Source organism: Ambystoma mexicanum, chromosome 5p (genome assembly GCF_040938575.1).
Source record: "Ambystoma mexicanum isolate Mex_15411 chromosome 5p, UKY_AmexF1_1, whole genome shotgun sequence".
Classification (NCBI taxonomy): Eukaryota; Metazoa; Chordata; class Amphibia; order Caudata; family Ambystomatidae; genus Ambystoma; species Ambystoma mexicanum.
Genome location: NC_090930.1, coordinates 119,324,505 through 119,339,159, shown reverse-complemented (window position 1 = coordinate 119,339,159; position 14,655 = coordinate 119,324,505). Strand labels below are relative to the sequence as shown.

The 14,655-nt window shown below is 43.7% G+C and overlaps 1 protein-coding gene across 1 annotated transcript in view; it reads left to right on the top strand.

Moving 5' to 3' along the window:
• Positions 1–14,655, top strand: part of EDA2R (ectodysplasin A2 receptor) — a 251,736-nt gene that overhangs the window by 126,085 nt on the left and 110,996 nt on the right. The window contains exons 5-7 of the mRNA XM_069612516.1: positions 3,538–3,623; positions 8,816–8,980; positions 14,079–14,225. Coding sequence (XP_069468617.1) covers positions 3,538–3,623; positions 8,816–8,980; positions 14,079–14,225 — 398 coding nt within the window. The remainder of the gene's footprint in view (positions 1–3,537; positions 3,624–8,815; positions 8,981–14,078; positions 14,226–14,655) is intronic.

Here is a 14,655-nt window from a genome sequence, read left to right as displayed (position 1 = left end):
CAACATAACTCAGCAAGATAATGCTAATGCTGCAAAGATCTGTGTATAACCTGCAGGTCACACATTTGAATTCTCTGGAGCATCGACTCAGACACATTCCGAGATACGTAACATTCAGGCGCTGTATTTTAATAACGTTTCTCTTATTTGAAGACAAGTTCATGACAATGAATTTCATGCGGGCTGTGGTGCTGGGGGGGGGGAGGTGATTTTGCCCGTCTGAATTCAAAATCTGTTCCTTTGTAATTCTGTCTGGTAAAACTGAAGGTTGATGACTGAAAGGTTATGGATTCATCGCAACCGCCGGCAATAGCTATAGGCAACCATCAATCTTTGTTTTCAGCCTGCCGTGCCATTACCAAATAGCAAACACCATATGCAAATCAGGCTTGGTCCAACCCCAAAAAAGGGGGGACAGGCTGAAGTGCTAGATATATGACAGGTTATTCATAACGCGCTTAATACCCCGCAGTTTCTAAGCGCGGACCCAGCGATTGAACATGTGTTGCTCCGTGTCGCCTTACTTCGAAGGCGAGCAAGTTGCCTCTGAGCTATCCTCCCGAGACTACATCTGTTCTGCACAGGACCACAAGCATCCCCAGACATGGGTGCCTACTTTTGATTTTCACTACAGGGGTAAAAATTCATCCCCTGACCCCAGGTGAATTTGAACAAGCAACTGAGCTCGGCCCCTTCCCAGGTGGAAACAGTGCATCTTACAGCACATTTTACCGAAGGAATCTGAAAAATCTTAAAGGATTTATAGGTTTCTCCCAGGAATCTGAAAAAACCTAAAGGATATATAGGTTTCTCTCAGCATATATTATTGCAGCAACAGTCGCCTAACCTGCTCTGCCTCCATGCAGCTCCCTGCTTTGTGGAATGCCACACAATTCTAAAGAATTCAGAACTGCAGGCGGATTCCTGGCATTGCGGAAAGACGCTGCATTTAACAGTGCCGTTCATGTACATGGCTTATCTCCTGCAGCACTGACAATGCAGGCAGTCTAATTTAGGAAGTAGTCGGCAGCTGAAAGTTGTAACATCTCTGTGGGGGCAAAGTGTGCTTCCTGCCCATCAGGTTACAGAAGGGGGCAGTTCCCCTTGTTGACAACCCCTGTACTCGATGCCTACAAATCCCCAGAAACACGTGTCTGGGTTGTTGATGGAACTCTTGTTCAGAGGAGAATTGTCTGGCATTTTGGTGCTGGACTGCCCGTGTGGGTGGGGCTAATCATTTCTCCTCTGTGAAGGGTGCAGTGAGCTAAACCGTTAGTTTTAGACGCCCCTGGGTGGAAGAAATTCAATAGAACAGGGTATTTGTCCCACGTTCGTTCTCAGTAAAGCCCCGTCCTTCTCTCTGTTATAAACAAGCATTGGCAATGCCACTGAAGTAGTCCTGTTTAAAACAGGCATTGGCAAAGACAACATTTTTGGCGTGTGAATACGTTCGAAGCTTTTGCCATGCACTGCTGTTAGTGTCCAGGTACTCTCACCATTTTGCACCTGCTACTAACAATCTGTAGTTAATACCACTACGGCGGTGCCTGGCAGTGCCTTTCCCATGCCTACACAAACGCTGAAACTGTTGTCATTGTCAATGCTTGTTACACATTAGGTTGTTAAGCTTTTTCCATTCTGAAGGTGCCTTCCCTGTATTGCGCTGCATTCATGGAGAGCACCCCTTTTTAGTTTTCCTGTCTTGCCATGGTAAATCTCGCTGGATTGATAAGGATGTGACGCGGGAGCTATATTAAGCACCACTAGAGGGCGCGCGCTGTCCAAGCTTTAAGACGGGCTGTTTGGCTTCTGTGGACGGAAAAGGATGCTTAATACAGAGCAGGTGAAGTTCTTACAACAACATAAGACATGTAGAGGACCCCGAAGGTAGCATTGAAGGCGGCACGGGATACCCTTAAGTGGAGGTTCTGGGATGGCGACGAGGGCTAGGCAATCTTTATTCTGTTCCCCCAAAAACTGTGAAATGACTTGCAAAATCTGGGGCGATTTAGATTTCTGGGCCGTAACATGCTAATTCGTTTTTTTTTTTACATTTTATTGTGATTCGGTTTACAAAACCGTACACATCAGCAATATAAAACAGTCATGCTGAGCCAAATAAATAATTGAATATATGTATATGAAAATAGACATCAATACATAATATGTTCATAGAATAAAAGCCGGCACTTTCCAAACCTTTGTGAACATTTTTGAAAAAAAAAAGTTTGCCTGATTAGTTTCCCTTTTTTGTCACAGATAAATAACACGTTTATTTTTGTCATGAATTACATGATATGACAGGGTTTTATAGAGCACATGGTCTCTCCCAGAGGGGCATCATGGCACTATTGACAGATAACAGATTTTTCTTGTTACCCAACTTAATAGTGTTCATTTTATCGACTTCAGAAGGATGAAGGGCTGAGGGGACCTGTCAGGGTTTGAACCTGTGACAAAGAGGTCAAACACAGATACCGATAATAGATGCATTAGTCGACAGAGCCACAGACCCTGCATTAACTAATTGCTGTTTTTTTGGTGTGTATTTTGGGAACATTCTTTGGTATTTGGGATTGCATTGGGGGAGGAGGGTGCTAGTGGACATAGAGGATGGACCCAGCGTTCCTCTTGCGCTGCCTCATTGCACATTGGAAGGGAAGGAACTCTTCAGAAGTCAAATGTTTGCAACATGCAAGTAGTCCCTGCAGACTTGCCAAACAGTGACAGTCTGGCACATTGAATTAGTTATGCAAGTAGGTTGACATCATCATGTAGCCCATGTAATCTGCACTTCTTGTGATGCCTTCTTAATCTGTCATATGGATGTGTGTTTGCAAATATGCAGCAGGGATGTCACCTACATCTGAATACATGCACACAAACCGGCTGCAACCTCTCCATTAAAAGTCTCATCGACCCCCGCCAGGCATCCCTTTATCCAAGAGATGCAGGAATCGGTGTCCTTTCACCACAAGTTACTCTTAGCTAAAGGGATGCCTGGTGGGAGTCGGCAGCACACATTTTCTTCTGTAATGGTGGCGCCAACCCTCGCCAGGCCTCCCTTTTAACTAAGAGATGCAGCGATAACCCCGTATGATTGCTGCATCTCCTAGTGGCGGTGCAGACCCTTCGTTGATTGCTGCCTCTCCTATTTAAAGGCATGCCTACCGAGGGCCGGTGCAACCTCTTAGGATGAAGAGGCCTGAACAAGGCTTTATATAAAAAAGGCATTGGACTCTAGCACCATCTTCGGCTGGGGCTAGTAGGGGACTTTAGTGACTTCTGCTTCGGCTAGCCCTGGCCCACTTAAAGCCCTGAGTATGCTTGAGGGAGGCAAGTAGCAGAGCGGATGGGCCTGGCGTATCTGCTCCGATGCCTCAGTGTACATGCACAAGGGCTGTCATGTATATTAGAGGGCATTTAGTCCAGGAAAGTGTCGCAGAAGCCGTTGTCCTGGCAATGTAGGTGCCTTGTTGTGTAATGTGTCCCCCATACTCTCTCTTACCTAATTCTGATAATGCATGTGTTTTCTAGATTCTACAGTAAGACTCGGATTGGCGGACTGAAGGAGCAGGAGTGTATCCCGTGTACCCCGCTAACGCCTCCGGCCGAGACACAGTGTACGTTTGCTTTTCTTTACATGTGAGAGGGAGACATTAAGTACATTCAGATCTGCAGCCATTGCTTGTCCAGTGAACCCCTACATCCCTTTATCATCCAACATGAGCTGGGCCAACCTTTCTTTATCCTCTACATTTGATGAAGGGGGAGCTGGCAGGAATAGGGGAGGGAAGCGGATAGCTGATTGGGGTTTACCCTCAGATACACCTGGTGTGTATTGTAGTATAGTGGGTTAATGCACATCTTGCAGAAATATGTGTGCAGGTGTTTATTTAGAAATCTGCTGGGGCATGCTTCTTTCCACTTGCAGCTGCTAGAAATGGGCTCATTTAGGAATAGGCAAGACTAATAAGCAGTGCACTAAACCAGGCTTAAGAATAACCACGCTGCTATTAATTATGATTATTATTTTTTGTTATTTTTTCCAATATTATTCCTTCTCCCTTGATTGATCCAGGTCTTCACTAGGTGAATGGCATAACCGCCTGAGATGCTTCTATTTCTTAGTAGCCATAAGAAATGTGTGCACTGCTGCTCTTCATTTTCAGATTCATCTTACATATTTATGCCACGGTATGCAGTGTTATCAAAAATAATATAGTTAAAAGAACATATATCGAATATTTTATATCAAAGGTTTTTATAGTGAATGCATTTAGGGGTGGGGTAAAGGGTTAAATATTTTTTGGAAATGGTTGGGGTTGGTTATCATTTTTCGTTATAAAAGTTTCGATATATAATCTTTATGTAATATTTCGATATAAAGGGCCTCATTACGACCCAGGCGGTAAGTTACCGCCTGGGCCGTGACTTTACCACCATGGCGTAAACTACGTTTACGCCATGGTGGTTGGCGGACTTACCGCCCCATTCCGACCTCGGCGGGGCGGTAAGTACCCAATCCCCATTTACCCTTCCCCATTCCCATTTTTGCCCCATAGGGTATAATGGGAGTGGGGAAGGCGTTAATTACGCCACCGTAAATTACGGTGGCGTAATTAACTCCATGGTCCCTTAGCGCCATGGATTTTAACACCTGCTAAAAGCAGGTGTTAAAAGCGCCATGGCGCTAAGGGACCTCGTACTCAGGCGGTAAGGGTCGGCGCTGTTAACGCTGCCGTTAACCCCTTACCGCCTGGGTCGTAATGAGGCCCAAAGACATGTAACCCTATACCGCCATCTAGTGGTTCGTTGGACTTGTTTCTCAACGTTTAAGCATCGTGTGAGCAGTCCCAGGATTGCGGTGGCGCTCCCATGATGTCCCTTGGTTTAAAGCTCACCAGTTTATTCTTTTCCACCTTTGAGTTCGGCTCTATGGTGGGGTGACTCCACAGAAGAACAAAGGAATCGCACAAGAAAGACAAGCATTGGCAATGCCAACAGTTTCGGCTTTTGTGTATGCATACGAAATGCACTTGCCCGACACTGCCAAAGTGGTACTACCTGGCTTTGATGGTGGCAGGTGCAACATTGTGCAAGTGCCTGGGCATCTCATAGCAGTGCCTGGCACAGGCCAAAACGGTTGGTTTTGCCAATGCTTGTTAACAGGACTTCAATGAGACACACACATAATGCTTATAAATCGATTGGCTGAAGGCAGACCTGGTTAAGAAATGTTTGTTACACAAGTGGCGCGCTTACAATTACAACTAAATCATAAACTCTAAGAAGACTGCTTTGGAAAAACACTGGCAGGCACTTCACGTGCATAGTTTGGAGGTAAGGCCCTTCCCCTATCTCTACTCTAATGCAGTCATTTCGACTTATAGACGACACTAAAGTACCACCTAATAGCCCACGCTACACATGACCATACTTCAGGACTCCACCTAGTTTCTACAGGTTTTGTTTTGGCTAGAAATAAAGATTAGGTGCAGTTTTGGTTATGGTCCCCCACTGGGCCAAGAGGAGTTGTGCGCTACTTTCTGGGGTGTAACATATTTGATATGATATCACGTTGGCTTTGGGAGGGGGCTTGCCTTGAGATGCCGATTGTACGGTGTGTGTTGCTGGACAACAATCACCCAGAAGGTCTCCAGTGAGAACATATATTTGTCAACGACAGTGACTGTGAGATCTAATATTCTTCCACAATTGTGCCCCAGCGAAGAAAACACTTTGGGAGGGAAGGAGGTAAGAGGACAAGGTGTTAAGGTATTAAAGTCCTCTTACCCCCTTTAAGTATTCCATGCTCTATATGTGTTTGCTTCCTTGGGTCTCTTGGATTGAGGTTGAGTCTACATTTATATATACAAACCAATTTTGACTTTTGTTGAAATCAGGGAAATGGGTGCAGTGTCCAAATTGCATGTAGCCAGTAATGTCCGGAGGTCCTAACAGGTGCCTTTACAAACATTTGGTGCAGATTGGTGAAATGGTGTGGAATTGTATAGGGAACATACGCAAAGCCACAAACCAACCAACCCACACATTTTCACTGTTACTGAAATCTGGGGAAAGGGGCAGGGTGCCCAAATGTCATGTAGCCAGGGATGTCCGGTGGGTCCTAACAGGTGACTGTGCATTATTTGTTGCAGATTGGTGAAACGGTGTGGTACTGTATGGGGAACATACGCAAAGCCACCAACTCACAAACCCAAATCCAAATATGCACTTTTGCTGAAATCCGGGTAAAGAGGTGGGGTGTCCAGATGTCACGTAGACAGTAATGTGTGGAGGGCCCTAACAGGTGACTGTGCAAAATCTGGTGCAGATGGTGAAACGGTGTGGCATTGTATAGGGAATATTTGCAAAGCCACAAACCCACACATTTTCACGTTTTATATATATATATATATATATATATATATATATATATATATATATATATATATAATATATATGTGTATGGGACTAACTGCACTTCCATCCCACCCCTACTATGTGAAGCCGGACTGCTCTGCTTTATTACCCCCTGAGAGAGTTTTGGTCTAACGGGGTGGCCACCCTGTCCTCCCATTAAGGATTGGTCTCTTGACAGCACTCACTGGAGGCCTGTGTAAAATCCTCCATAACAGTGACAGTGTAGAAAGTGGGCGGGCTCATTAGCTTTAAAGCCCTTCTCGCTGATTTAATTAATAAATGTTGACCTCCAATTCAAGGCCACGGCATGATCAGATGATGCAGTTTTGTTGTTTTAATTCCAAACGTGCATTGCATGAAGTTGTTCATTAGTTGAGGGTGTGTGAATATTGCAATCCCACAAAGACATCAACTATTGCTATATTTTTTTTATTTTTTATTGAATATAGTTGAGTTTAATCAACTTTTTTCAATCATTACAATTTTATCAATCATTCAATTAACAATGAATAAAAAAAAGCGATTTTTACATATACAATTACAATTTTCGGTTTTCAATTTTTACACCAACAAATCTCCATAAAAAACTCATCACAAAAAATCACAAGAATACAATCTACAAACACTTGGAGAACACTTTCAAAGTTAATTTAAATTGATTTAAAGCGCATCTGTGCAGATCGATAAAATGCCATTCATTCCATTTTCAAAGCTTCCAAAAAATTAATGGTGGCTAAACTAATACTCATGGATTTAGTGGCAGCCAATGCTATCCAACGATGTTGAGGGTCCATCTGTGCAAAGTACGCAAGATGTTTTGCGAAATGAGTCCTCCTTAAATTTATAAGTGCCGGACAATCAATAATTACATGTTGCAGTGTCTCAACAACACTATTATCTTTACAAAAATGACACCATCTATCATCAAAAGGTATCAGTTTCCTTCTGGCTTTAATCTCACGGGTAGGCCAGATATTAAATCGGAAGCGCAATATGGCATATCTTGAGGCAGCTGATGGAGCTAGATTTAAATATGAAGCCATTTCTCTATAGCGTTTAGGACTGAATACTGCGGCATCAAAATCCTTATATTGCAGACATCTATCCCTCGTATCAATCCAATCCATCAGATACATTTTTTTTTTAGCCCGGTCTGGATTAAATAGGAGGGTCTCAAGAGAAATATCAGCGTGCAGCATAACAGCAAAGATGTTATTTAACCATTGTTTCGGAAAGATTTCAGAGGTTTTAAGTAAATAGCTGGCAACTGTAGCTAGTGTGGTATTATTGCTTGAAGACAGCAAACATTTCCGTAACAAGGCACATAGACGCCAGTTATACATTGCAGTTAAATTGCTATTGCTTTATTTACAACTCTGAGACTCCGGGAAGTACCCTTAGAAGGAACATACCCTTGCACCTAGTCCATAAATTCATCAGCACTACACAAATGCACACCAACACAATTCAATCAAACACCTAAGAGTCATCCACAACTCTCGACCCCCTTATCGATACAACTAACCAGTGCACAAGACTGGAACCCCCACACTACCCTCTTATGACCCACACACCCTACACAGACACTGGCACACATCTGAGGCACTGATTCCTACCTTATAGTTACAACAAGCGGGGCCTCTCATACCAACTCCCCCACACAAGAAAACACACACAGACACCAGTTTCTCCTGGTTCTGAACCTATCATGTCATCCTATCCTCAGTTACACACCACACCCTCTTCTCTTGCAGAGCCACGTGAGCGCCTGGAGACCACCCTTGGGTGGTAGCAGTGCACAGTATAAATCAACATAACCTAACTGGACATATATTTTTATACCACAAACCTAGCTCGGGAGAGGCGTATCACTGCTGAGGTTATAGGGCTAAACATTGGCAGAGAGAAAATATCAGGTGGACATTAGAAATAATTATCACAGTACAATAGCCAGATTTGGGGGTGGAGGGGTATTACAAGATAGCCATGAGCTAGGTTACAGTACCAATGCAGAAGTAGAGGAGAGGTAAGGATGGGACATTGGTCAGGCTTCTTACGAACATATTTCCTTTCACCAGCGATATAGTGGCAGCCTGTGTGGTGGGGCCATAAACCTGAACTGATTTTGAAATAATCTGCCACAAACATAATTGGTCATTAATGGTGGAATTACAGAAATAAATCTGAATACCATAAAATATTTATGCACTGCAAGTGTTGCTGGTGAAAATAGCAGACTGTGATGGCGTGGATAGCTTTCTCGACTTCCACTTCACTGCACGTATTTATGCCTGATTGTGGCAGAGGACAGCCGGAACTCGGCAGGACTTGTATTAAGTTTGCATTACTTGTATTGAAGCTGTTGTAACTTTCTTTTATTTATTAATAGGCAACTACAAGGCAGTACCAATTAAACTGGAAGGTTCAGCGCCACCTCCGCAGGATGTGACTGCTCTGCTGATCGGGGGCAGCATTGCGCTAGCAATGATTGCCCTGGCACTGGTGATACTCTCGGTGTACTGCAGGCGATTCTTCCATAACCGGTGCCAACATGGTAAGAACATAATTAATATTTCACCTCCCAAAATGTTACATTGGTGCAAACAAGGGATGATTCAGTTGAAAACAAACGAGATAAATGACACAACGAGCAAAGGTGTTTTTTACAGTCTGCAAAATGATGGTGTTACCGAATGTGCAAACTCCTACATTTAGGAAGAAGTAATTATCAAGCATATGAAGTGGATAATGGGGGATCATATATATATATATTATTTTGATTTGTATAGCGCACAGGCAGCCCTTGGACATCGCAGCGCTGTTGCTTGTAAGGCGCTTAGTTACATATAAAAAAGGCAATATTGTACATAATCAATTACACATAATAGAATACAGTTTTGTCATGCAGGTATATTACTTGTCTGAGGAAGAGGATGGAATTCAGCTAAAGATCAATGTTTTCACTGCTTTGCAGAATGCTAGGTGGGAGCTTTCAGCTCGTAAGGATGGTGGCAGGGCATTCCATTGTATGGCTGCTAGGCATGGGAAGCTGGCACCTCCTGCTCGGGCTCTCTTGACTTTGGGTACTGTGAGCAAGTTAGTATAATGAGCTATGGTCGGTCTTGGGGGTGCAGTAAGGTCATATTTAATTTTTGTGCTGCTTTCAAAACAGAATGTCTGAAAGGTGATGGGCATTGGGTCTGGTATTAGGTTAAGGTAAATTTAAAATGATAGACTAGCCCATTTCTTAAAACACCATATTTGAAAATATATGGGATCTGGATGTAAGATGTGTTAATGTCTTGTTATATTTTTCAAGTGATCATGTCAGACCTTGTTTAACACTTACCAAGAACATTATAATTCCCTTGACACACAGTAAGTGTCTGTACTAGGTTGGGCCCAGACTCCACCATCTTCACTGCTTTCAGGACTGTCAGAAGCATTCTCTCTTTTCTCTTAGTGCCACACAGCTGTGCCAGTCAGTAGCTCTAGAAGCGCCCCGGTCCATGCCAAGACCACCACACTTTGTAATGTATTTATTTCGCTATCGACCTTAGAGTCACTGTTTTCAGCATACCCCTTCCTTTGGAGCTTTCTTCTCCCTTGTCTGCAACACTGCTGTGTATTCTGGAGTACCCGGATGACTAAGCCTCCGCTCTGTACTGTTGCTCCTATGCTACTCCTTGGATCTCTTGGTTCTTTGTGCTAGGCATTAGGAATCTGACAGCCACAACTCTCACACTGCTATTCTTCTTTAGTTCCCTTGGCTTTTCCAGTGTCTCTCTGCTGCATCTTATGAGTGGTAGAGCCACAACTCCAACAGTTTAACATTCTCTTCGCTCTCTTGGCTTTGTCAGAGCCTCTATGCTAGGTCTTTGAATTGTTAGAGCCACAGCTCCCATAATGCAACTGTTCATTGTTTTTCTTGTCTTTGTCAGTGTTTCTATGCTAAGATATGGAGTGTTATCCAGCATTGGACTGGCCTAAAGGGAGCTCTAGAGATTTCCCAGCGGGTCTCTCCACCATGAGTCTCTTTTGTGTGGGTAGCCTGGTTTTCTGCCCATCCTACCATCTCTCCCAGCCATTTCACCCCCTTCCTTCACGTTGTCATCATCCCTCACACCCCTTTTAAGATAGTGATTTGTTGGAAAGCCTCAAATATGTTTCCCTCACTCTGCACACCTGTTTTATGTCAGTATTTTACTACCTTTAAAATCCTTGGTACAAATGTGCTTGAAATTATTCTATTTTGATCCATTTTATCAAATGTGCTTGTGTGGAAAAGCCCCCAGACCTTACGACGTGCTGTGACCTTACTGGGCTGCAAACCACCAATACCCTGGGACCTCGAGCTTGAGTACAATGCACAGACGTCCAAAGTCCGAACCTCGCTGACATTTTGGCGGATTCCTGCTGGATCTCCAAGAGACACGATTTGAATCCCTGAAGTCCCCTCCCCAGAGTGCTGGACCGAGAGAGTGACGACAATCCAGCTGGTGATATTCGGTCTTCATCTGGCTGCTGTAAAAACTTGTAGAATCCACAGAGCCGCGAGAATCCATGAAGAAACCTTTGCTGGAAGCGTCCTCTGACGATTGCTGGTGAAAGTTCCCATCCAGTGTCCAGTTCTTTCATCTCCAGACCAAGAATCTAAGGACTGGGTCCTGTGCTGCTGCATCCTGCAGGCATCCACTCTGAAGCTCTTAGTTTCTCCCATGGTACTGTACTGGCTTGGGTAATACTTAACGTAAGTCTTGTGTGATTCCTGTGAGGCAGCAGGGGTGATTCTTGTGGTTGGGAGTTTGCCCATACCACTTGCCCAGGACTACAGCTGTAAAGTAATAAAGGTAGCCTTCTCTGACGTCCCTGAATACTTTTAACTAACTCTGAAGCTAATACCTACTTGCTAAAGAAGATATCCTTTGGAACACTGACTTTCCTGCAACTGAACCCTAACCTGACTTGCATAAAACTGGGTCCTAGACCACCAGGGTCCCTCTTCTGCCTCTGAGAAAACTCATGCTATAGACTAGGGAAAGACTCTAACGATAAGGATTCTGTCAGGAAATTGTAACTTGTATACAAGTACTTACTTACCAGTTAATGCTGTAACAATGGAAATGTCACTACTGTCATTTTCCTGTAACAATTGTGAGTGCGAGCCACTACTATTTAAGCAGTCACATGTACAAGTATATAAGATGCTTTACTTACTTTGAATAGTGTTCTCCATTGTAAAAAGTGATACAGGCTGGTACTGTTTTGGTATTCTTAACTGAATGAGTGTAAACGTGTTCCCCATTGTAAAAAGTGATACAGGTCGGTACTGTTTTAGTATTCTTAACTGAATGAGTGTAAACGCTCACTAATAGGGTTTACCTACCTTGAAATACATTGGGCCTCATTCCGTGTCTGGTGGGGCTACAGGCAGTGATAATTTACCGGCGTCTGACTTTCCGGTGCCACCGTGCTATTCCAAGTCCAGCAGCCGGGATGTCAGGCGCTGGTAAAATGTAGTTCCCCCATTACCATAGAGTCCTATAGGACTCTATGGCAGTGGGGACAAGGGAACTGTTAGGGGTTTTGTCTGAGGGTTATTACATCATTTGGGTGGTATTTAGACTTGTAGTAAAATGACAGTATTTTAGTGTTGTAGTATAATAGTGGTGATCATATTTATGATAATGCCCTGTATGATGAGACAAGTCTCCCCTCCCTTATATTTATATTCTGTTTAGGGTTGACTGTAAGTGTAAACTAATGGACCTCACACTTATAGGAACAGAGCAGCATCAGCTGTTTTGCTGGTGACTTATTTACGAAACCAGCCTACCGACTTTAACAGATCTGCTTAGCTGTCAGCATGCACAGCTGAGACACACACACACATGCATCATAGCTTGCTAGCTGATTCTCCAACCTTTGCCTCCCACTTTACCACATGAGGTAAATATTTTACCGCTTTTGGGTGTACTATGACACTTTCTTATTATTGCCCCTCTTTTAAAATAATTCACATAGACGCAAAGGATGGGATCCCACTAATTCAGTTTTTGCAATTTTTATGTATGCATTATAATGTAAAATTGGTTTTGCAATGAACATGTTTAAAACTAGTTACAATGGATACATGCCATTTTTTGTTCACAATGAACACATTTGTTTTTTTCTTACCAAAACCTTGAAAATCGATACGGTTACAGAGTGTACTTGTCTAAGAGAAAAGATATATTGCGTGAGAAAAACAGAAAGGCTGTTAAGAATAACTATTTAATCCTGACTGCCTAACTGACGAGAAATGCAAAACACCATTATCAGCACGCTCCTCAAAATTCCACCATACTCACATCTAATGTGTAGAATTTCTGTGCTGAAAGATCCCCTCTCTGGATCATTTTATCTGCAAGCAGAATGTTGCAAATTTCACAGCTTTTGGCAGCCCAGTTAGAAGGTGGTGACCTCACCCGACCTCTTTTGGACTGCTGCCTGGTATCTTGCTTTCTCGTGCACAGCCTGTCTATGCCCACAAGCACAGCCCAGCTTCAGACTTGATCTGTTCTCTTCGCAAAATGATGACTGACCCCACCCCGTCTTCTAGCTAGATTTATACCATAGATGTGTCAATCTTTACCAACTGTGCCTCTTTCTTGACGTCTTTTGTCACCCCATCTCCCCTCCCTTCTAGAATCATGGCATTTCTCTCTCCCGACACCCAATGAGGGCCTACATGTATCCGTTTTGCTTCCCGCAACACACAATGCCCTTCTGAATGGAAAAGACAGCCCTTTCATTTTGCACGCACGTATACTTCTACTGAACGAACACACAGAATATGCCATCTGAGACATTTGCACTGCAATGTTAAAGGGTACATTAATTAATCCTGGGGAAATGTTATTTAATAGGGAATAATTAGTTGATTAATCTGGGCTAGCTTATTCAAATCAAAGTACACAGATGCCAGATTCACTATAATATAGAATATTTTAAATGTGCTCAGCAGATTGCCGTTTGCAGTCTTTGCATTCATTTCACTGCCTCCATTGAAAGTAATGTAATGTCATGTACTACTCCACATAGGAGTTTTGTAATGTCATGTATCATTCTACAGAGCTCCAGCACCATTGTTAACGATGCTGGTGCTCCCATGAAAAGTCTGCCTATCATGACCGCTACACCCGGCAGGGTCAGACCTGTCGGGCAGAGCCGTCCCGGCAGGCAGACTTGGTAGTGAGCTTACCGGCACCCTTGTTTCTGGACCGGGAAATGTATAATGAGGCCCATTGTGTCTTTCTTAAAGTGTACTATTGGGTTTTGCTTACCCTGCTCTGCTTTATACAGAGCGAAAACCACCCGGCAGGCTAGATTGAGCGACCTCCTGTCCTGATCGAGTGACACTCTTCATGTTTCATAGAGGACACACACTTTGTAAACTGATGGTAAATACTGACACAATTCAGAACCGCTCATTTTCAGTTTTCTTTCTCCAGTAAACGCTCGTTATTCCGCTATCCTGAAGGGCTTGTCATCTATATATGTCATGTATTGAGACACATTCTTCTCCCCATGACAGGGCGCGCTCAGTTTCATATCTTTGTATTTCGTACATTTATTAGGAAATGTGAGAATATCTTGAATTTTCTTTTCAGCATTTCTGATTTCACCAAAGTTGTTGGGCCCTAAAGCAACTTTGGCAAGTTGTGAATCGCAATCCAACCACGGCTGTGCTAGAGAGCAGCCTCACACTTCCTGTGGCTCGGGCGCTAATATTGCGAAGTGCAATCAACAGACCCAAGGTGAGTTCCCTGCTTCTTAATGTGTGTTCATAGCTTTCTACATATTTTCTAATTAATCTCATAAACTTTCTTTCCCAATTATTCAGCCATGTTTTGTTTATCGTTTGTTCCAGGGCCGGCCTTAGAAGCTGCAGTGCCCGGGCAGCAAAACAAAAATGTGGCACCCCTCCCCCCGTGCGCCCCTGGTCATGCTGTATGCAGCACAGGGTGCGCCACATTTTTCAATAGGCAAGGCAGGCACTCTATTCTTATTCAATGCGATCCACTCCCGACAGCGGAGCACATTCAATTTCAATAGGGTGCCTGCCCTGCCTTCTCTCGCTGTGACAGCTCGGGGGAGCCCTTCAAAGACTCCCCCAAACTGGTGTGGCAGGGGGTTAATGGCAGGGCTGCCCTGTGGCCCGCCGTGGTTAGTTCATATGGCACGGTG